The sequence below is a fragment of the Pelobates fuscus genome, chromosome 1, assembly GCF_036172605.1.
Source record: "Pelobates fuscus isolate aPelFus1 chromosome 1, aPelFus1.pri, whole genome shotgun sequence".
Lineage (NCBI taxonomy): Eukaryota > Metazoa > Chordata > Amphibia > Anura > Pelobatidae > Pelobates > Pelobates fuscus.
This window is the reverse complement of record NC_086317.1, coordinates 79506330-79531039: the sequence shown is the minus strand read 5'-3', so window position 1 is coordinate 79531039 and position 24710 is coordinate 79506330. Positions and strand designations below refer to the sequence as shown.

The window sequence follows — 24710 nt, the reverse complement described above, 5'->3', positions numbered from 1 at the left end:
ACCCTATAGTTTTAAATAATTTTGTAAACCTAAAATATGTTCATAAATTGACACGCTGTACCAATGATAGCCAAGCAGACATCACCTATCACCTATAAGATATATATATTTTGTCTACCACATCTTCACTAGAGGTTCATAGAGCCTATTGTTTGGCTTTCTTATACTTACAAATGGGTTCTTATGTGTATTAATATATATATAAACACATATTTTTTTTTAAAGCAAAAAAAAGCATCTTTCAGCAATTTTTCAGAGTGCCAGTTTTCTGCACTTCCAACCCAAACATTTATTTGTCGTATCTGTGTCAAGAACACGTTTTGACAGTCCAGGAACAACATCTACTTTCTGCCAAACTGGGATGTGAGCAGCTACAATGTATGATTTATTATAGAATGCCAAGATCAAGGCGAATTATGGAATGACTGTATCTAGAAAAGCTTAACGCTTAGTGCTCAAGAAAAACATTTTCTTTGGAAAGAGTTGTAGTAGGTAATAAATATATCTTTGTAAATATGAAAGCGATTTAAAGTAATACATTTGTGTATATGATTACCTTTTCTCCGAATATCCTTTGGCAGATTCCATTTTTTGCTAGTTTCTCTTTCACTTGACGAGTTAGCTCTATAGTGTCCACTTCCTGATACATGTAAACCTCGTACTGTTCCGGAGTAAGTGGAGGGACTGATGGTTTTGTGGGTTTAGACATAGAAACAACTGGAGAAGAAGGCAGTGGGCTGTTTTGTGGAGTTTCACAGCGACTCGCTCCAGTCATACTAATTTCAGAGCTCTGAGAATATGGAGACTCGGCATTTGGCCATTCTTTCCAGTACTCTGAAGAAGATGAGGGCCCCTGAAGTTGGTTTCGTTCTGTTCTGTTTTGACTGATAACTTTTTCTTTGCCACAGTTTATTTCTTCAGGTTTAGAATCTTCTGAAGAAACTGTATTTCTTCGGTCATGTGGGACAGTATTCCACCAATGGTCTTTCCATACACTTCCCCGACCCAAGTCATTTTTCCCATGCCTTAACATCGCTTGTGTTGAGTCTACTACACTATGGAGTTCTAAAATTGGAGTGTCATGGGACTCCTTTTTTACACCAGTAAGGTTCTGCAAAGTTGAAATACCAGAGTCTAATACAGATGTGTGTTTCTTCAGGGTCATGGCTAAAGGAGAGTAGCTAGAAACTGAGGATGTTGACATAAGTTTGGGGGAAACGATGGAAATATCAGCTTGCATTAGGGATGCCGATTTTAAGGCAGGTTCAAAGGCAGCCTGCTGGGCCTCCATTTCACGTCGTGCTTGTTGCAAAATTGACCGAATAGCATCATCAGAGTTGCCACTATTTGATGCGGAAGGGGGCTGAGCCGGCTCAGCTGCAAAAACAAAACAAGACACCATACATTGTGTTACTTTGGTGACGAGACTACATGTAATTTTACAACATAATGACAATGCACTCTCTGCATAACAATCTTCAAAGGAGAGCAATAGATACATCGATAAGGCACTGCAATAGTGGTTTAATTTAAAGAGATACTACCACTAATAATTCTAATGTATTTACTGAACGAGTAAAATGTTTTAAACGTTCTATGTGTTTAACTTTATTTCATTTTTGACAAACTATTATAGTATTATATTATATATAAACCTCTCCCTTTTTCAGTATAAATCTACACCTCTACCATATACATGCCACTACTTCTATCTTACTGTGTGTCTGAAATGATAGGAGCTACCAGTGTAATTCAACCTAAAAGGTTATGAGGAGGAACAGCAAGGAGAGAGGTTGTGCCAACAACCAATCAGCATGGAGAGGGCGAGGTCTCAATATACAGCCAGGCTCCCTAGGATTACGGGCATGAAGTAAACACCACAAATAGTGCCATTATAAAAGACCAGACAGTGCTGAGTTAAGGATGGTATTTTCAAATGATGTTACACGCTAATGTAGCCCCCATGTTGTTTGCAGCTGTAAAATGAGCAAAATAAAAATCTACATAAGGGGCACCTTGGAAAATGTATGCAAACGGCTGCAGTTGCATTAAAAAAATATTAATATTTGTGGTGAAAATACATTATATGTTTAGTTCTAGTAATCTATCTGCTCTACCTTATATACAAATGAAAGCCAGGTGCATGGCAGTCATGCTGCCTAAATCTTACTACTGGCATCTAACTTTCATTTTATACTGATGTCTAGGATTCTACTCCCTCAGTCAAGTTATCCTTTAAAGAAAGAGGGAAAGAGGGGGTATGTTCTACCTGAACCAGGAAATAGCAACATTCTAAGATGCAAAGTTGAGAATGGCAATAAACTCCATTACTAGTTGAGGGTTCTAGGGCAGATAAAAAAACCCTCTAAACTATAAAGGGATTCTGATTAAAGCGATAGAGCATTGAGAGAACAGCTACAGATATAAATAAAGAAATGTAAAAAAAAAGAAAAAAAAAAGGTCAAGTGATAGCTACATGTAAGGATTTGCTTCTACATACACAAGAGTAGAGAAACAAGCCATATGAACAAGTATACATAAAAGAAGATTTCATAGTAAGATCAGTGTACTGGCAAAGACAGATGACTTGGGAGGACAGAGGGGAAAAAAAAGCATTAAAAATAAAACACAGAAGAGCAAAGGAGAGCCAGATGGGTGTGAAGCAAACAGAGTTATTGGAGAAATTAATGCATGGAGACATAATTAAAAAGGGCCTGAAGCATATTTTACATTAGACTCCATGTTTCCCCTCTCCCACGCCTGTACAAACCTGGTCTCCAATTAAACCATTTCAGAAGTGGTTTACAAATCTAATGTTGCATTACATGAGAACTGTGAAATGATTTCATGTTTAAGAATCTATCAAATTATCTTATCCATGGGTTCTAGAAACCTAATCAATTTAAATAACATTTATTTTATAGGAGTCACAACCACAAATATGGATAACAACTGATTCTCGGATAAGTAAAAAAAAAATTGTTTTAACTAGGAACCTTTTCAACATACAAAATATCCTATTGTCCTACTAGCCTAAAGTTTATTAACAGGTCAGAGTAGCCTCAATTTAATATTTTTAATAGGCTTTTCAAATATTGTTGGATAAACTTTTACAATTATTTAATATTTTAGAAATATTTAATATTTTGATTTTTTTTAATGTAGTGATCTTTTAATATAGGACATATTTTTGATAAGTTTAATATTTAAAAAAAAAAAATGTTTTAAAATCTTACCCAAAAATATTTTTCAAAAAGAGGGCAAAGTTCCCAAGACAAATGTACCTTAAATACTTTTTTTATTTATTTATTGAACAATAAAATCATGGCAATTGATACAAAAAAACACATAATGCTGTATGCATTTTTAACCTGAAAACTTACCAGTCTTCTGCACCTGCAGCTCTCTTTTGGCTTGCTCTAGAATCGACTTGATGGCTTCATCAGAACCCGACTCTGAGGATCTGATTCGAGTTGTGATATTTCCTAGGATAACATAAAATAACTATTTAAATAACGTTCATCACTTAGAGACAACACAACTCAAGAGGTTTGCTTTAACCTCTTAAGGACACATGCCACGTGCGACATGTCATGATTCCCTTTTATTCCAGAAGTTTGGTCCTTAAGGGGTTAAAGGGACATTTAGACATCTGACCACTTGTATTCAATTCCACCAGACTATGCTTCCGTGTCTGAAGGGAGACAGTTAAAACAATTAGACAGATGGAAAGGACCCTTGCTGCTTCAGTCTCCAGCAATATTTACAAGGATTGGGATTGTCAGTCAAGCAAAGATGATTAGAGTGCTAAGTGGCTTCTTTCTCTTTCGAAACAGCATTTTTTGGAAACAGGATATTAAACGAATCAACAAATGCAGGATATTTGGCCAGACGTTTAAGGACGGATGCCAAGTTTCGATCAAGTAAAACTATTTTTAGAAAAGGCTGGTTTAAACTCGGTCTTTCTCCTGGAAACACTAATGAGTTGTAATAGTATATCTTCTTGGCAAAACTGTGTGTTAACGTACAACGCTGAATGAGTGACATCCGCAGATATTTACATAAAGTGTCTTAAATTAGAAGAAGTGCTGCTTCATTTATTTCAAGTTACATTTTTTCTCAGATCATCTAAATTGCAGAAACCAATATCTGTATACATAGGCTTCTTATTTTATAAACAACCCCTTAATTAGCAGCATTCAGTGGACAATATCTGAATGAACATCAGGGGACTCTTTAGTGTGCATATGTCAGCCTTTTTTTATTGTTTAATATGCAGATTTGAATAAACTAGCTTGACAAAATAATGCTTTATATCCAGATCCTGGCAGTGAGAGTCTAGAACCATATTTATTTTTAATTCTGAGACATTAGGCTTACAATTTGACCTAGTTATGTTGGAAATCAAAGATAAACTAAAACGCTAAGCTCACTGTGCACATAAGACACATTTAACTGGCAGAGGTGTGATCAAGGGAAAAACTATAGATCCGTCACAGTTAACCTTGGAACCTAGGTGGTTTTAAACCGCAATTCCCATGAATTTTCACATAAAATGTAGTTTAGTAACATCTAAAGAGGCACATTTCATCATCGCTGCTCTAGTTTATACACAAAATCTGCTATTTTTAAAGGTTTACATGAGCATTGTTTGACTTGTCATTAAGAGATTTTACCAACAGGAACAAGATGATTATTTAAAAAAAAAAAAAAAAAAAAAGACTTTTTCCTAAACCTGACAAATAAAAACCTATTTCTGCTATGAGATATTGTATAGAGACCTGGATTTAATATGGAAGAATCTGTGATCACTAACAAGCATTATATACATTGGCAGAAAGCTAAAACTAAATATATCCATATAAAATGGTACTCAACATTTACCTGAAGAATATAAACCATACGTTCACGCAATATAAACATAATTACAAATAATTGAATTTAAAGATCATTAATAAATATTTCAGGATTTTTAGATATATACAAAACAACATTAGCAAAATACGCCTACGTTGATCTTCCTGCTTCCGTCTAACTGTTGACTGGCCACTGTCTGGCTAAGAACAATGGGAGTTTAATGCGAACAACAGCTAAAGGGTCAACGGTCATCCAACAATACTGGAGATGCTGTTTTTCCTTTACAGTTTATCATTTGAGAGTTGGTATAGCCTTTCCCCTATGCTAGGATTGCATGCAGACCAAGTTATTTGAGGTATCCGTAGTCTGCAAGCCCAAGCTTTGTTTTATACTTACTATAGCTGTTTTTCCATCAGATTCCAGGCCAGAATCAAAAGCTAGAACGAGGTGACCCAGTGTTTAAAGGATATATTACAAAATACTGGACCCTGCCTAAAAACCCCATATCCCCTGCTTGTGACGTACCTTCAGACCCATTTCTTCTTTTCGGTATTTCCTGAAATAGCCTGTTCAGGTTCTGGCCTGGATTCTCTGTTGAAAAACAAGTTTGGTAAGAACAAAACAATTGGTATGTTGGAGATTTTAATATCATGGCTAAAAAGAACATGAAACTATAGGAAAGTCAATGCTGATGAACGTTGATCACGGCACTGATCATTTCTACGCACTGAATAAATAAATAATAAAATCTTAAAATTCATTAAAACATGTCTCTAACAAAATCGTTAAAAACTGGATTACTCATATTTGGGAGGACAATGGGGAGGGCCCAGATTGACACCCATAAAATAAGATGCCTTGTTTTCAGCCAAAATGCAATGTAGACAGGGCAGTTATAATTGCTCTTCCTAATTTATCTGCACTCAACAACTTGGCAATGTGGGTTTGGAGCACTTGTACTTATATGCAGGTCTGCACAACTTAATTTATAATATTCATATTTATAATAAATATAAATATTAATAATGTATATTAATTTATAAAGTTAATGTTTGAGAGCTGGGAATACATGCAAGCCAAAACATCTCCTTTAAACACCACAAAACAAGGGGATCTTCAGTAAAATTTCAGAAACCATGTTTGTCTCTTGTGATCTGCCTAGCTAAGTGTATCTTACTTAGCAGCACAATCAAGTTAGACGGATAAGCATTATAGAACAATTCTATGCTTTGTCCTCTAGGCTGTAATACTACTTTATTAAGGGATTTTGCAGGTTTTAAAAGATAACCGATACTTTTGTGGTATTTTTGCAAGGTCCTAAATGACCTGTCTGCTTTTATGGTGGAGTCTGGGGGAAAGTGAATAAACTTACCTTAACCCCTTAAGGACCAAACTTCTGGAATAAAAGGGAATCATGACGTGTCAGACATGTCATGTGTCCTTAAGGGGTTAAAGGAACACTATAGTCACCTAAATTACTTTAGCAAAATAAAGCAGTTTTAGTGTATAGATCATTCCCCTGCAATTTCACTGCTCAATTCACTGTCATTTAGGAGTTAAATCACTTTGTTTCTGTTTATGCAGCCCTAGCCACACCTCCCCTGGCTATGATTGACAGAGCCTGCATGAAAAAACAACTGGTTTCACTTTAAACAGATGTAATTTACCTTAAATAATTGTATCTCAATCTCTAAATTGAACTTTAATCACATACAGGAGGCTCTTGCAGGGTCTAGCAAGCTATTAACATAGCAGGGGATAAGAAAATCTTAATTAAACAGAACTTGCAATAAAGAAAGCCTAAATAGGGCTCTCTTTACAGGAAGTGTTTATGGAAGGCTGTGCAAGTCACATGCAGGGAGGTGTGACTAGGGTTCATAAACAAAGGGATTTAACTCCTAAATGGCAGAGGATTGAGGGCATGTTCTATACACCAAAACTGCTTCATTAAGCTAAAGTTGTTCAGGTGACTATAGTGTCCCTTTAACCTTATCATATCTTATCTAACTTCTTTCTCCAAAGTGGTGCCAGAAGCCAAATCACTATTGTATTATCATGCATGATTCTAAGGAATCTGTAATAAGATACTCTGCCCTCAGTGGCGTACATACCAGGGTCGCAGGGGTCGCGGCTGCGACCGGGCCCGGCCCACCAGGGGGCCCGGCCGCCCCTGCGACCCGGTATGTAGCCACTTGGCCAGCCTCTTCTCCTGGGGGGCCCTAGAGCCGGCCACCTCCGGGCCCCCCGAGGCTGGCCCTGCTGTCACCCCACGGCCGGTTCTGCGGGCGCACGAGGGAGCATTCTCCCCTAAGTGCTTCCTTTTCAGCTCCCTCGCGCACCGCACTGATACCGGAGCCGGAAGATGACGTCATCTTCCGGCGCCGGTATCAGTACGCGGCGCGCGAGGGAGCTGAAGAGGAAGCACTCAGGGGAGAGTGCTCCCTCGCGCGCCCGCCAGCCTGACTGCCCGCCGGGTGACCGGCCCCCCCAGGAGCCCAGCAGCACCACTGGACCCCAGGGAACCCCTCAGCACTCCAAAAGGTAAGGAGGCTGGGGGGATTAAATTAAAAAAAAAAAAAAAACGTGTGTGTGTGTGTTAGTGTGAGTGTGTGTAAGTGTTAGTGTGAGTGTGTGTTAGAGTGTTTGTGACTGCTAGTGAGTGTCAGTGAGTGTGTTACTGTGTGTGTCTGTTACTGAGTGTGTGTGAGTGTGTGTTAGAGTGTTTGTGACTGCTAGTTAGTGTCAGTGAGTGTGTTACTGTGTGTGTCTGTTACTGAGTGTGTTTGTGTGTTTGTGTGTGTTAGTGTGAGTGTGAGTGCTAGTGTGAGTGTGTGTGTGTCTGCTAGTGTCAGTGAGTGAGTGTGTCTGTTGAGTGTGTGACTGCTAGTGAGTGTCAGTGAGTGTGTTACTGTGTGTGTATGTTACTGAGTGTGTTTGTGTGTGTGTTAGTGAGTCTGTTTGATGTCTGTTAGTGAGTGTGTGTTTGTCAGTGAGAGTATGTTTTGTAAGTGAGTGTGTATGTATGTCTGTCGCTGAGTGTGTCACTGTCAGTAAATGTGTGTGTCTGTTAGCTAGTGTGTGTGTGTGTGTCTTCAGCACTTACCTTTCTCCAGCGCCGGACTCCCTTGGCGCAGGGGATCCCTCCGCCTCTCAGCTCCGCATGCGCGTCAAGAGCCGCGCACGCATTCAAACCGCCCATAGGAAAGCATTACTCAATGCTTTTCTATGGACGTTCAGTGTCTTAGAATCGCGGAAGCGCCTCTAGCGGCTGTCAGTGAGACAGCCAATAGAGGCTGGATTAACCCTCAGTGAAACATAGCAGTTTCTCTGAAACTGCTATGTTTTCAACTGCAGGGTTAAAACTAGAGGGACCTGACACCCAGACCACTTCATTGAGTTGATGTGATCTGGGTGTCTGTAGTGGTCCTTTAAGTGTGTGTGCATCTGCATGCACTGGCGTACATACCGCGGTCGCAGGATTCGCAGCCCTGCAACCCCTGCGACCAGGTGCCCGCCGCAATGTGTTGCGGCCCCGGCCCGCCAGAGTAAGCGCGGGGGGTTGGGGGGGGCCCACGGATCAATTTTCGCACCGGGGCCCCATGGGTCATGTGTACGCCACTGTCTGCCCTTTGCCTTATTTTTGCCTGAAATCATCTTTGGTAAGCTATGTCTTACGATATTGTTTCCTTTTTATTTTATTTTTTTAGATAAGGTCTTTATTAAAAATGTAATAAAGTGAAAGTGCTACTTTAAGCAAGATTTTTATGTATGAATTCAAATAGGACACACAACCGTATTTTATATATAATATGCAATACGTAAAGTGGCCGTTCTGTTCGACATTTACCCACAGCCAAATAGACAAAAGTGTTTTTTTTATCTACTATCTATACTATCCTTTATTTGAAAAATGTATCAGAAGACAAGACTGTGCTTATAGCAAGAAACATTTTCTTTTGTTTGTTTGATGCCAAAGTTTGAATAATTCATTTTTTTGAAAATGAGGATCCATTAGTTAAGTTTGGATTATTTTCTACAGTAGGCCTGAATTTTTAACAACGTGGATGACAGTTTAAGCAGAAAAGTCTAATTTGTATCACAGGGGTAAGCATAAAATGAAAACACATGAAATGTAATAAGGATGTCTAGTTGGTGAATGTCTGTATTTTTCTTGTTAAAATCTTTAAAGATTCACTGCTCATTTTCAATCTGTTGAAATATGTATAACTTGTTTTATAACTGGTGCACAAAGCAAAAAAATATGACTTCTGTTGTCTGAGCCAGGGAAGGAGTGGTGCAATTAACTACAAAATAAAGACAACGCACACGTTTTGGAAGGTAAGACTACGGGAATAGCTTCATAACACTAAAACCACTCCGATAAGCTGTAATGCTTATGGGGCTTGGAGATTCCCTTATAGTTGTGTTTTTTACAAGATCAATAACATATTATGCTATAGTTCACATATAATCAACATAATCAGTGTGAAGTGCAAGAATTCACCATTTGCTGCCCTGGGTGGTATATAAACTGATAGCAGTTGCAGTATGGCTGCTATCAGTTAACAGAGTAGTTTCCCACTCTTTTGATGAACAGGGGCTTAGGGGATAAGAATAGAATAGAGAATACCAGAACGAAAGGCTCCTGACCCCCCAGGTCTGGGAGGTGTCTACTTTCTACTTACACTTGATGTCAGTGCCATAATTGTTTTTTTATTTTATTTTTTTATTCTATTTAATGCATTAAAGGGAAACTGTGGGTTAGATTTGGCCTCTATTTTTAAAGGAACACTATAGTGTCAGGAAAACAAACATGTATTCCTGACAATATAGTGACTGTGTGGCTGTTTAGGTCCCTGTTAGTTTTGTGAATAGGTTTTACTAATCTTTTTGCCACGCTATGCCCCGCTGATCTTGCAGTGGATGGGCCCGCCTGACTTCGCCTCAGGTTTGGTGATCTCAGCTAATCCAGTGCTTTCCTGTAGGAAAGCATTAGGAGGCTTCTGTGCATGCGCAGCCACGCTGTGCCAATCAGCATCTCCTTATTGAATCAATGCATCTCTATGGGGAACATTCAGCACCTCCAGGCAGTGTGGAGACGCTGAATGTAGGCAGCACTGACATAGACACCACCTCTAGTGGCCGTCTGAGTGACTGAATAGGCAGCGTTTACATTTAAAAACTTGCTGGTACATAGACGCCAGAACAAATACATTAAGCTGTAGATGTTCTGGTGACTGTAAGGTCCCTTTCATTTTTTTCTTAAAAGTGGACAAAAAGGGGGACTGTAGACATTATACCTATTTCATCTCACTGAAATGGTTATAGTGGCTGTAGTCCCATTGTAATGTCCCTTCATAAAGTATTAAACAACTTTTGAGCAGTTTAATACTGAATGCGGATACTTGGCTTTCCATAACTCGGCCTCACTTGAGGCATGGTTAAGGCATAGATTACACACTTCCTTCTAGCCATACCAATTCATACCAGCAATGGGCACTGTGATAGGCGTAAAGTAGTCAGTTGTCACTCTCAGCCAATGACAGCCGTTCATTGCTGTTGATGCTAACGCTTCCTTATTAGCCCAAGATGGACAGAGGGGGACGGGCTGCTCGGGACTCTCGTTTATAGAAGTAAAACATTAAAAATGGATGAAAATGTAATGAAAGTACAGCGTCAGTGGACTCCAGACATATTACCACTTCAATGTATGAACAAGCTACAGTGCCTACAGTGCCTACAGTGTCCCTTTAAGTAATATGGTGCTCTACCAAACTTAATTGATGAATTTGTGAGTACACACTAAGTGGCTGAGCAGTACTAGGCAATGAATTAATAGACATGTGCATTTACTATTTGAAAACAAAATGGAGACATGGAATGGAATAGAACTTAATATGGAGTGTTTCCAAAACAGAACATATAGGAAAAAGGGACTCACCTCTTTGTCGGCCTTGTATGCTGCGCAGAGCCAGGATGTTCTGCTCGTCAGAGAGGAACTGCTTCATTTTATGGAAAGGCTCCTTTCCTCGGACAGTCAATTTATTCCATGGCTTTGGCCTAGCCAGTATTTCACTCACAGAACCCTGTGACAGTCCCAGTACATAATGTCCAAAAATCCTTTGCCCAATATTGTGCTTGATCAACTGCTCTTTCACTTGACGTGCAATTTCTGCAGTGTCTATTTCCTCGCCTTCCGAGACGCTTCCAGCGCTCTCTGACTGGCTGGGTGAAGGAGCCATGCCATTAACATCCGGGCTTGGCTGTTGTAATGGACTTTGGGAAGATATGGAGTTTGTGCTGAAGGGACCTGTTGAAAAGAGCATGCTTGTGCTTCCTGCTTCCTGCATTGCCTTGGAGTAGAAGGACTGCATTAGCTGTCGCTGGAGAAGTGAATTTAGTGCAAATTTTCCTGTGGAGGCCAGGGGTAAAGAAGGGCTTGCAATGGATGAGTTGAAAAAGTCTTGATTTAAACCCGTTGGAGAGAACTGGTGTGTACCATTAGTATTGGAAGCCTGCTCCCCTGTGTTGCGGAGCAACTGAGAGGGAGGGGAGGCCGGCAAGGTTGCAGGACGTTGAATCTCATGCTGGTCTTTCCCTTTTCTCCTGGCTGACCCTACAAGAAAGGTCAAACATAATGCATTATGGGGGATTACAAGGGAAAAACCAAGATAAAAACGCAAAGTTTGCCCCACAGAGTGAAAAAGTGCATTTTTTTTCTTTTTTTTTTTTAAATCGAGGGCCAATTAGGTTTTTAAATTGAATTTTCAGTAAGCCAAACTAGGCCCCCAAAACAAACAACATGCATTTCATGTTTGCACCTTTCTTGTACAGTTTGTTTCAGCCTGGAGAATACATTTTATAAAACAATTGCACTTCATCTCTTAAAGCATGGTTTAAATCATACAATGTGTCGTGTTAGCAATCCTGGACATTGGCTTTTCAACACATTATCAAGTCAATCAACGAGTGGCCCCACAGCAAACATTTACATCTGAGAGCAGCCTAGTGTTTTGTAAGAAACAAAACCAAAACACAGAACATGAAACCCATCAGTGTTGATTAATGTACTTTTACTCTACATCGTATTACTATTTTTTTTATTATTTATATGCTGGTACCACAGTGCACTGATTAAGAAATACATGCCTCTGATACACTTAAACGCAACCTTATTAAAATGCCCTCTACAGCACACGAATATAAAGAAGGCTACGTTAACAATCGATGCTGTAGGAGAGTATCGAATGTGAAATTTATACTCAAAGATTTGCAGGACTGAGTGGGATCATGCCAAATCTTTGCTACCAATACACAGCTCCTGGGAATAATGCAACAGCAGCTATGAATATGTATCCAACCAGAACTTTTTCTCTTTGCATCGTAGCCTCCTTTCTCAGTGTTGCTGGGGGTGGGGGAGGAAAGAACACACACTCATAATGTTGTACCATAATAGCCTACCATCCTGCCATTTTCCAAGGTAATTAGTTATTTTTTTTTTAAGTAGTGTCACAGAGGTCTTCAAGATGCATTTTATTATCTGGCTAACACTCCTTTCAAGTCAAACATTATTCATAGATCCTGTTGTTCATTAATCTTTCTGTCATTTATCTCTAACGCAGCCTTTTACTGCACATTATTTTTGTTTCCTTGTGTTCTGACGCTTATTAAAAAAAAAAAAAAAAAAAGCAAAACAAACTTACCGCTCAGGTCGCTGTTAGTAATGCGGAGTGTGGCATTTTCTGACTGCAAAGAGCGGTTCTTTTCCAGCAGCAGAACCTCTAAGGGTTTAGAAGCATCCTTTAAAAACAGAAAAAAATATATTTAAACTAAAGCACAACTGAAAGTTTGTAATAATTATGGTTATATTTAAAAAAAAAAAAAAAAATAATAATAATAATAAAAAAAAAAGATTGGTACACAAATCTATGAGAATCTGCTGCTTATAGAAGGGATATCTCGGTGCCGGAATACAAGTAAAGAAGTGTGTACCGTACCTGTATAGAAGATGCTTCAGATGGGGGAAACTCCATGGACTTCAGGATACTGTGAAAATCAAGAATACACTGTTATCTCCTTAATCTGAACATATTCGAATAGAAATGGGTGTTACCTTTTTTTCAGTTCTCTTTGCAGACCATTATTTTGTTAATGACTAAAAGTACCAGTTAGTCTTTAGATAAAGTACACATTTCTTGTGGGTCATTTAAATAATGCATTTTCTATTCCCACCAGGCCATACAGTACATCACGGCATAAAATAAAATGTTAATAGGGATATAACATTTGAAGCTGTCAGAAAGTGTATACATTTGTTAGCGTAGCTGGAAGGGAGCTTGCATTAACAGAAGCAATCGTGCCAAAACACTGCTAGCATTTCTGAGTACATATACCAAAACAATAAACCAGTATAAACTATTATGGCTGAGATTTGTCACTATGTTTTCTCAGTGACAAGTAATTTAAAAAATATCTTGGGAAAAGGATTTTTTTTTTCTGGATCTTCATCTTGTTTACTGTACAAGCTTTCTTTCCTTTTGGGAATTATTTCGACTAAACTAAATAATATTTTTCCTATTATATAAAACCTAACTTCAAGTATGACATGAACTATCAAAATAGATTTAAATATCTCCCTACTTTGTATAAAGGATTTCATTCAGTTGGTCTGTAAATCACATATTTTGGGTATGAAATGAGACTTGAATAAGTTTCTCTCACCATGTTTTATGGTTTATCTTACCCTGGACTGTTTTTTTTGTGAATGAGTTAAGTTTGCAGTACAAGGACTCCATTGTGTCTACTTGATATTATGAATGACTACTCTCTAGCCACAACGGTGGCCAGAGGCTCCTGCCCCATTGCAGTCCCTTTTCTTGGAGGTTCAAAGAGACGGAGCAGGGAGCCCACTGAATTATATTGCCTCCCAATTTGCTAAGTGAATGTTTTTAAGAGAGTCACATCTATTCGGACACCTAAACAGCTCTCGATCCTTGATTGAAAGACTGCTTAAAGGGACACTATAGTCACCAGAACAATTACAGCTTATTGAATTTGTTCTGGTGAGTAGAATCATTACCTTCAGGCTTTTTGCTGTAAACATGGTCTTTTCAGAGAAAATGCAGTGTTTACATTACAGCCTAGTGATAACTACACTGGCCCCTACTCAGATAGCGGTTAGAGATCCTTCCTGGGTCATGGCTGCCTAAAATGCATCCAAACATTCAGTATCTCCTCCCTCTGCATGCAGACACTGAACTTTCCTCATGGAGATTCACTGATTCAATTCATCTCTATGAGGAGATGCTGATTGGCAAGGGCTGTGTTTGAATAGTGCTGGCTCTGCCCCTGGTCTGCCTCCTTGTCAGTCTCAGACAATCCTATGGGGTAGCATTGTGATTGGCTCAGGCTACCACTTCTGCAGGCAGTGGGCAGGTCTACAGGAAACAGGCACAAATCCTGCAGCTCCAGACTTGAATACAAGTAAGATTTTACTATTTTTGGGGAGGCATGAGGGGACAAAATGGTGGTTTTAGCCCTATAGAGTCAGGAATACATGTTTGTGTTCCTGACCCTATAGTGCTCCTTTAATTGAAAGAGACAAGTGATTAGTGGTGAATGCATATTGCATTTGCTCTGGATCTTTTGCACTTTAAAAACTGTTGTTCCAATTTAGAATATCAGGTACAAAATTTAAACTCAATAATGATTTTATTTTCACTATTATTTCTCAAGAAATAAAGTTACTTATGTTAGATATCTTGTGCTGAATAGTCCTACATGCCTGGTCATACTAACACACATACTAACACTAACACATACTAACACAGCCAAGACTTCTAATAAAGGAAGTCTAGCTCTTTGCCACATGAGCCAGATACTTTTGATTATTTAACAGTGGGAACTGCATAGCAGCATAAGGTCCGGCTGTGTCATATTTTCATGGCACTATTTAGTGGTAGGAAATTGTGTCCATTGGTTACATGAACACACCCAGCACTGACTGGCTGTAATTTATCTGAAGTTTGAGTAGACTCAAACATATGTCAAGTTTCATATTGGCTACGTGACAGGAGGTTCTGGGAAAAAAGCTCTACAGACATGTTTGGATATTTTTGGCAGTACTTGAGCTATGACAATTTAAAATATTACAGCAATTGTTAAGAGCTATTGGTAGTTTTATTGGGATTGCAAGGATATGAAATATCCAATATCATATGATATGGTCATGGAATTTTCACAGGTATGAATTTGTGCCTTGAACGCAAAACATTGGGGCAGGGGGTAGACAACCTTTCTGAAGCTTTGCCAGGATTATGGGATATGTAGACCACAACATCTGGAGTCAGTGTCAAAGGTTGCCTAAATCTACAATAGGGTATTTAACAAGTGATCTGTGATGTAATGTCACAACCTGTCTCTCTGTACTTTTAAACTTTATATGCAAAGCAATGCCCACTGGCATTTATATCATTAACTACACTGCGGTCTAGTTTTTAGTTGATTTGACACAAAACAGTTTAAACTGTTAATAGCTCCTGAGTGATTCCTCTTCTGCAACTGTCACTAATCTAATACTATCCTTACCTTTCTGTGTCACTTTACCCCACTCCGTCTAGCATGTAAGCTCATTATTGAGCAGGGCCCTCAACCCCTCTGTTCCTGTGTGTACAACTTGTCTGGTTACAACTACATGTCTGTTCGTCCACCCGCTGTAAAGCGCTGCGGAATTTGGTGGCGCTATATAAATATCATAATAATAATAATAATAATAATAACCATTTATTCTTATGTTTGTTGTTTTAAATTAGAGTTACATCATTTCCTTTTTTTATTTTATTATTTTAATGTAATGCCTCCGCTAGCATTGAATAGCAGACTGAATTAGTTTCATGGGTAAGCGTTGAGAATAGAAATCATTGATGCAATATGTAAAGCATATACCTATTTCGAGTATAGATCATGAAGTTATTTTTTCTTTAAGCATACAGAACAAGGGTTATTTCCATTTCCATGTTTTTTTTTTTTTATATATTTGTTCAAATAGGTGCCTGAAATTTTAACCTATACTAATCAACTCTTAATATGTCTATTGGTGCATTACATTAAAGCGAGTCCTAAGGCATTCACAGTTATGGCTGTTTACAATATAACTATCATTGTGTTTTAGAGATCTCACAGGCAGATAGCCATTCCCAGGACTCAAACAGAATGTCATTTTGACAAAATGATTTATAGTTCCAGTAAAATAACAATAAATGTTAAAAAGGAAGGGGTCACAAGTTGAAGGCAAATCCATCCAGCACATATTACATATTGGCATAAACAACAATATAATAGAAGCCATGAAATCTATGCAATCAATTGCAGCTACACTTTCTTAAAAGGAAACTGTCAAATATACAACTTTAGCGCTTTTAAAAGAGCTTAGAATTCTATTTACATTTAAAAATAGTTTTTTCACCCATCTCTTTCTCACTTTCTTGGCAGATACATAATGCCGGGGAATTGAGAGACAGGTGAAGCAGGAAACATAGGGGAGAGGCTAGTGACGCCGGCTAGGGAGTATAGGAATGTAGTGTTGTCACTCAGTTCAGACGCTGGCACACTGGCAAAGAGGCGTGCATGTCGGCATCATTGGAGGAGGTTTGGGACGTGTCTCTAAGCAGGGCAAATCAGCAAAGAACAGAGAAGAGCACGGGTGGACCAGGAGCACGTGTAAAACCCACATAAAAGCCTAAGTGTTCTTTACATGGTATATAGAACAAGGCCTGTTTGTGTTTACAAGTGCAATATTATTTCAATGATTTAAATAAAAGGATACATTATCTTTACTATAATATTAAAAAAAATGTTTCCAAAACAAAAAGAAAAGAAAACGATATAGGATGATTGTATTCCTGACATTAGAGTGTCCCTCTGACCCTCCCCTCTCACAGGAAACCACCTTAATAAACCTTTGGTCACTTACCTGATTCAAGTACCGATGTCCCTCGTCGCTGGGTCAGGGTCCTCCTCTGCCGACATCGTAGCAATTTAGGAGCCTACGGCGCATGTGCGGCGAGTGTTGTGCGCTTTAGGCCCTCCCATAGGAAAGCATTGAGTCAATGCATTCCTATGGGGTTTTTCAAGATGCTGGATATCCCCATGCAATGTGTCCAGAGTCGGCATGTCCAGCATTGTTTCACGGAGTCAAACTCTGTGAAACTGCATGTCTGATGTTTATACTCTGCTAGGGCCAGCTGTTGTGCTCTCAGGTTAACTCCAATAACCACCGTCTTCAACCTATCAAAGTCCACATATGCCAAACTAGCTTATGAAAAGTCGAGGAATGAGCCATAGCTCTGTTTGTCAGTCACACCGACACATTGCATCCAGCATGTGCGGGTACCTGAAATGTCCCTTTAAAAATAGATTTTCACATTTAGACATTTTGGGTAAAAATGTGCATTTGATGCTGCAATTTCTTTTGGCTTCCCTCTTCTACTACAAAAAGCAATACATTGGTAATAAGGATGAATACAATATACTTGTACAAAACAGTTTTACTTACTTCAGTTCTTTTTTAATTTCTTCATAGTCAGCCTGCACTTTTAGTTTTTCTTCAAGTTGCTGTGAAGAAATGTAAATACATTAAATATTGTGTGTCGCATTACTACATCAACGACATTGGTTTAAAGCCCATGTTTATTTGGTTATTAGCTATTTCTGGAGATATACATTGTAGTTATGTAGACAAACTAATATGAAAATACATATGCTTCTGATTACAGTACCTCCAGTTTAATTTAACATGTGTATGAAATATGAATCGTTTAAGGTAGCAATGCTTCTTCAATCAAAGCTAGGGCTGGCTCCAGTTTCTTAAATCATGATATAAATATGATATTCAAATTGTCTTGATAAAGGTCCCTGGATTGGGCCAACATGTTGAATATATCTTCAAAAAAAGTTCATTATATAATTTTTTTAGACCCCCGAGTATGTTCCCTCTTATATAGTATATATATATATATATATATATATATACACACACACACACACACACACACACATACAGTCAGCTTCTTGAGTTCTATGGCATTACTGAAGCAACGTTGTAAAGAAGAGTTAGCCAAAATTCCTCCACAACGATGTGAGAAAATCGACATTTCAGATCACACAGTAAACTTTCATCAGGATAAAGATTATTAATTTATCCTGATGAAAGTTTACTACGTGAACTGAAACATCGATTTTTTTAAATTTTGTACTCATTAAATAAAAAGTAAGTTTTATTTATACACCACAAGTAGTAATATGTGGAGTGCTAGTATTTGACAGTTTTATATATATATATATATATATATATATATATATATATATATATATATATATATATATATATATATAAGAGAGAGACAGACATACAAAATCCTTGCTGCAAACTCAAAACCAGGCTGGAATGTGGCAGAAACATATCAGCCAATCTTGGTATTCCCAAATAAATATTTGTGTCTTGGGCTCGACCTGTCCGCCTGTACATCCCACGCCTCACCACTCTGTCAGTCCCTGCATTGGCTTCCTGAAAGATATAGGGCTTAATTTTAAATTCTGGTTCTTGCTTACAAATCTCTACATAATTCTGCTGCTCTGGCCTATCTATCCTCCCTAATACACATACAAAGTATGTCCCTTCTAGGCCCCTACGCTCTGCCGAAGACTTCTGTTTGTACTTCCACCTCTGATGCCTTCAAGACTTATCTAGGGCTGCACCGATTCTTGTGGAACTCATTTCCCTTCTCCGTTAGACTCTCACGCAGGCTTCGCCCCTTCAAAAAAATCATTAAAACGCACTTCTTCACAAAAGCATATCAATTAAACTGTGAATAGCACCACCCTGATTCCTCTCCCTCAACGGTCATTAAACAAACCACACTAAGTCTACAGTGAATACTATTCTACCAATCTACTTTTCTACCCTTAACCTTACCTTTTGTGTCACTTTACCCCACTCCCTCTAGCATGTAAGCTCATTGAGCAGGGCCTTCAACCACTCTGTTCCTGTGCGTACAACTCGACTGGTTACAATTACGTGTTTGTTATTGTACAGCCCTGCGGAATTTGTTGGTGCTATTTAAATAATAATAATAGCCTGTCAATGATTTTCTATTGGAAAGCATTGGAATGGCTGACATCAAAATCGCCGATCTCTGTCATGGAGGTGGAGCCAGGCTAGCCAGCCACGGCAAGACTGTCACAGAGTGGCAAAACAGGTAAGTTTAAACACCTTTTCAATGCGATCTAAGTGGGGCTGGGGATCTAAATAATTAGCTAAGTACTACAGTGTCAGGAACCTATATTCCTGACACTATAGTGTTCCTTTAAGTTGTTCTGTTTCACTGAAAAATAGGTACAGTAATATGGTGTATTGTTGTTTATCTAAGTGTACCAACTACTAAATGAAGAATTTAAAACAAAACAAACAAAAATACTATCTGTATTGAACATTTGTACATTCATCTTATGGGCATCTCTGTTCTGTATGCTATTATAAATGCTGTTTGTGATTATCGTTGTGCTGTGCTACTGGTTTCGAAAATATTCTCATTTACACTGCAGCTACAGAAATGGGGGAGGAGGGGAAGCACCATCAAATGATTTAAGTACAGATTTCTCTCCTTGAAGGATTTTGTGAATTCATTATGCTGACAGTTCCAGCATATCTCAGTGCATCACATTGTATACACTTTGTGTCATTTATTTGCGGTTAGTTTTGGTGGCTGTATTTACTCAATGGTTAATGTTGCCCACGTAAAAGAAAAATCTACTTGCTTCATAAATCCAGTTTACCTTTATTGTGTTATGTAATACTGAGCACTTCAGGCACCTGGGACCCTAGACAGCTTCCTAGGTGATAGGGACAGACCCAGAAGAGACACGCACGGCTGCATTATATTAGCAAGCAGAAATCATTCATTACTTATATCATCCCATATTTTACTAATAACAGAAGATGAGGTTGCGCACAACACTTCGGCCTATTATTGATCATAAATAAGTAAAAAAATATTTCCTGTTTGTAATTTTTTTGTGTGCAGATTTCCCATTTAAATTTGATGTAATGCTAAGATGGGATTGCATTGCTGCAGCCAAGTTATAAATGTCATAGCAGCAATCTATTTTCATGTTCAGCGTGCAAGATAAATTTGTGTTGACATCATCCATCAAGCGATGTCGACATATAAAACACTGAGGCTGGCCAGCCATGTTGAAATGCATAAATGACTCTCCGAGATCGAGATACCTTTTTTTTTTTTCTTTTTTTTTAAACTTTACTTACACACGTGCATTCGAACAGCAGTCTATTAGAGGCGGCTCACTAAGCATCATTTTATGATGCCCTAAAATAATTTGGGATGTTCGTAAAAAACAATATGTGTTAAATCACTGTATTTTTCATTGCGTAAGTGGTTAATGGCTGCTTTCCAATGCTCAACATGTTTCTGGAGCAGGAAACAGGTTGATATCACTTCTCACAAAAGCATCATGTTTCCCCTGCAGTGATTAATATCAGTTATTCAATGTACGTCAGCCCCCAGAAGCAACACAGACAATTGATCTTCTTGTTCCTAGTATCTCCTCTCCAAGGGACCTTGGGTGAATAAATATCTGCAAAAAGGACAAAGCTCACTTGGGCAGAGGTTTTCTTTATAAAATTGCAATGCGCATTGTCAAAGGTATACAAAATAAATTATATATATATATATATATATAAATAGTTTATCTCCCATTTGTTACAGGTATTTTTGGACACTGCACACACTATGCAGTATCATGCTATATTTCACGGTTCATCTGCAGGTCTTATGGTGTCAATATAGTATCTATCAGTGTACTGGTAGAAAACTGACTAGACGGTAGAATAAAAAGAAAAAGCAGAATTAAATTCAAAGTCTCTGTTTTGCAGCAGAACCCAGATGTCTGCTTATTCTGCATTAACAGGCTTTTTAAGCCTATCCTTGATTTGATATATCTTTATATACAATGTGGGACAAAATTCAGAGTAGGATTTGACAGGTAAATAACTTATTTGTTATTAGTTCATTTTTGTTGTTGCAGGAACATATTATATATTAACTGAGTCTTGAGAGATTCATCACGGGTAATTTCACAAAGGAACAACAAGTAAAAATAGTGGAATTTTATTGGTGAGAAATATCGTGATTTGATTTAAATTTAGTTTCAGCAGGATGCAGCTACTGCCCATACATGCAGGACAACAATGGACCTCCTGAGACAACTGTTGGGAGTGGATAATTTCAAGAAATTCCCAAATTAATTGGCCGCCACGTTCACCTGACCTTTCAGCCCCCGATTACTTCCTGTAAGTGGGTATACATGAACAAACCGCATGCACTTGAGCACCTCACTGAGAATATCCTTGCAGAAATTCAAGCGCTAGAGCCTCAAACATTAACTAATGTTATGAACAATGCAGTCAAAAGAGTCCGACTTTACGAGGCGGAAAATGGAGCTCATTTAAAAGAAGAACTTCATCCTTGGCTTCCTTTTCAAACTCCTAATTATCTAGTCTTTGCAGTGGCGGATCCGTGGGGGAGAGGGGGCAACAGGGCAATTGCCCCCCCCCCCCCCCCCCCGAGATTCTCCCCCCGCCGGCTAGTGCAGGGCTGGCATTGCCCAAGTGCCAGCCCTGCAATGTGCCTGCGCACCTGGGGAGATCAGAGATCTGTGCTGACAGCCGGCAGGGGAGGGAGAGAGGACCCGGGAGCTCAGCCAGCAGCTCCTCCGGGTCCTCCTCTCGCGAGATTTGGAGCGTTGTCGCGGTTACCACGGCAACGCTCCAAATCTCGTGAGAGTGAACTCTAGCCCTGGAGCTCGGGCTAGAGTTCACTCCTACCACTGGGACCACCAATGAATCCCACTGGGACCACCAGGGAAAGAAATATGTCCCCCCTCCTCCCAGTAAAGGTAAGAAGGGAGGGGGGACATAAAGTATATATTTATTTTAATTAAATTAAAAAACACACACAAAAAAAAAAAAGCCCCCCTATCCTTATCATACACACACATTGCCCCTGCCCCCCCATACACACACACACACACACTGCCCCTGCCCCCCCATACACACACACACATTGCCCCTGCCCCCCCATACACACACACACATTGCCCCTGCCCCCCATACACACACACATTGCCCCTGCCCCCCATACACACACACATTGCCCCTGCCCCCCATACACACACACACACATTGCCCCTGCCCCCCATACACACACACATTGCCCCTGCCCCCCATACACACACACACACATTGCCCTTGCCCCCCATACACACACACACTGCCCCTGCCCCCCCATACACACACACACTGCCCCTGCCCCCCCATACACACACACACACATTGCCCCTGCCCCCCATACACACACACACATTGCCCCTGCCCCCCATACACACACGCATTGCCCCTGCCCCCATACACACACACACATTGCCCCTGCCCCCCATAAACACACACATTGCCCCTGCCCCCCATAAACACACACATTGCCCCTGCCCCCATAAACACACACATTGCCCCTGCCCCCATAAACACACACATTGCCCCTGCCCCCCATAAACACACACATTGCCCCTGCCCCCCATAAACACACACATTGCCTCTGCCCCCCATACACACACTGCCCCCAGTTACATACTGCCCACATACACAAACACTGCCCCCACACATACACACACTGCCCCCCATAAACACATTGCCCCCACACACATACATTGCCCCCACACACACACATACACTGCAATACACACACACATACTGCTAACACACTGTCCCCCTCACACACACACACACACACACACACACACTGCACCCTTCACACATTGCACCACTCAGACATACCACTGCTCCTCTGCCCTACTACACCCCCATTTCCCAGAGGACCTCAGGTAAGTTGTCAAACTGTTCTTATACAGTTTGACTACTTACTCTGGGAGGGGGTCTCGGCGCTATTGGCACAATAACCACTGCACTGAGCTGTAGTGGTTATTGTGTCTGGATTATTTATTTAAATAATCTACAAGTGCCCCTCCCGAGATCAGGCTCTGGATCCGCCACTGAGTCTTTGCTTATAAATTCCATGTTTTACAGAGTGATATTTCAGTTCAGAGTACATGAATGCCTTGGTGTAGTAAAGGCTGTGGACCACTGAACAGGCTTACAATTAGGCACAAAAAGGCGCAAAAAAAGCAATTGTGTGGGGGTGGTGGGGGGAGATAGCATTTTTATAAAAAGCTCCTCAGGTATATCAGACTGATTGTATGTTATCTAGATTACCTGGGAACAGACTAGAGATCATCTTTCATACATACCTTGAGAGTGCTGTTCTTGGTGTTGAGCTGCTGTTCAAGCTGGGATATTTGAGTGGCAGAGTTCTCACGTAGTTTAGTAAGACTGGCCTGTAACCTCTGCACATCCTCAACTAACTGGGCAATTTCCCGCTCCTTTGCAGTAAGTTCAACTTCCATGTTAGAGTGTGTCATGACCTCCGTCGTCTGCTCCTGCAACAAAGTTTGGGAGTATTATAAACATGGTGTGTTTTGGGAGAACATAAAGCAGGAAAAACAAAAACCAACAACTCAACTGGAGCTTCCTAGTATTTTATTTGAAAAAGTCCAGTCAGTACTCTGTCAGAACACCTCTGTGGGAGCATATATGGCTCGATGCATGGTGGGAGAGGGGAAAATTGATAAGGATTTGCACATTTTTAGGGAGAAAAAGAAGAAGAAAAATAATAATAATAAAAAAAATGTAGCTGGAGAGTTTTTCAGATATGACTATATTGGCCTAAAAATTGCAATTCCCTTCTTAATCTTCCATAATACACAATATATATTATTGAATAAACACGACTATCTGTCAAGAATCAAGAGTCTGTTTTTTCACCTCATATAATCCATACATTCAGAATAGAATTATTTCACCTAAGAGTATTTGCCTTATTTCGTTTAAGAGCTTGGCTTTTTTTTCTAAGACTCCTACCGAATTCTTTATAATAATACTCATTTAAATTAAAATTCAGCTCTTTAAATAATCAACAACTATGTTAATACAATTATGTTAATACATTGAACACACATTTCAAAATAAATAAATAAAAGCATCCTATTTACTGTTCTCCGATAAAAGAGGAAATTACCAGTCTCGGGTCACTGACTCCAATAACTCTGACTTGAATGGTTTTGTCATAAATGATTCCTTATACTGGGTGTTAAGTGATAATCCATGTGAATGGATTAGGAAAGAGAAATAGGAATAAGCAAGGAGTACTGGTTTTATGAAACACACATCAGAGTAAAGTAACAAAAATTACAATAAATTGTACATTGACTAACACCTTTTAAATGCACCATTTGTGTTATGCTGGCAAATAAGAGCATTGTGGGTTCGATGTGGCAAGGTGATGTCACCTGTCAAGATGACAAATCACTCTCTCAGGTAGTCACGTTACTACTGACAGAGGAATCTTTGAGCAGAGTTGTAAACTTTTAGTGTGCAATAGGTAACTAAGGAGTTTTTCTGTGTGTAATCCTGGAATGAAAGGGGGAAGAGAAAAGGTGGTGGCACTAAAAACTGGAGTGGCGCAAGATGTCTTGTTTTATTTTTCTAGGCTCTAAACTCAAGTTGATATATTCTCTGGGTGTATCTTCACTATAAATGTAAAAAAGAAGACCTAGATATGAATAACTCAAAATTTATTCATATTAACGGAACTTTAAGATACCAAATAAAAAAAAAAAAATGGGTGCTAAACGGTTATTCAACAGATAGGAGCAAAGTTGTGTTCTAG

The 24710-nt window shown here is 39.3% G+C and overlaps 1 protein-coding gene across 2 annotated transcripts in view; it reads right to left on the bottom strand.

Moving 5' to 3' along the window:
* The window catches only part of CUX1 (cut like homeobox 1), a 337454-nt gene that overhangs the window by 124681 nt on the left and 188063 nt on the right, over positions 1-24710 (bottom strand). Inside the window, exons 11-18 of one of the 2 annotated variants that reach the window (XM_063449907.1) lie at positions 23233-23421; positions 17411-17469; positions 12855-12903; positions 12561-12657; positions 10799-11473; positions 5383-5448; positions 3384-3485; positions 557-1377 (exon numbers count right to left, since the gene is read on the bottom strand). In XM_063449907.1, the coding sequence (XP_063305977.1) occupies positions 557-1377; positions 3384-3485; positions 5383-5448; positions 10799-11473; positions 12561-12657; positions 12855-12903; positions 17411-17469; positions 23233-23421 (2058 nt within the window). The remainder of the gene's footprint in view (positions 1-556; positions 1378-3383; positions 3486-5382; positions 5449-10798; positions 11474-12560; positions 12658-12854; positions 12904-17410; positions 17470-23232; positions 23422-24710) is intronic. The other variant, XM_063449906.1, reaches the window with a different exon arrangement.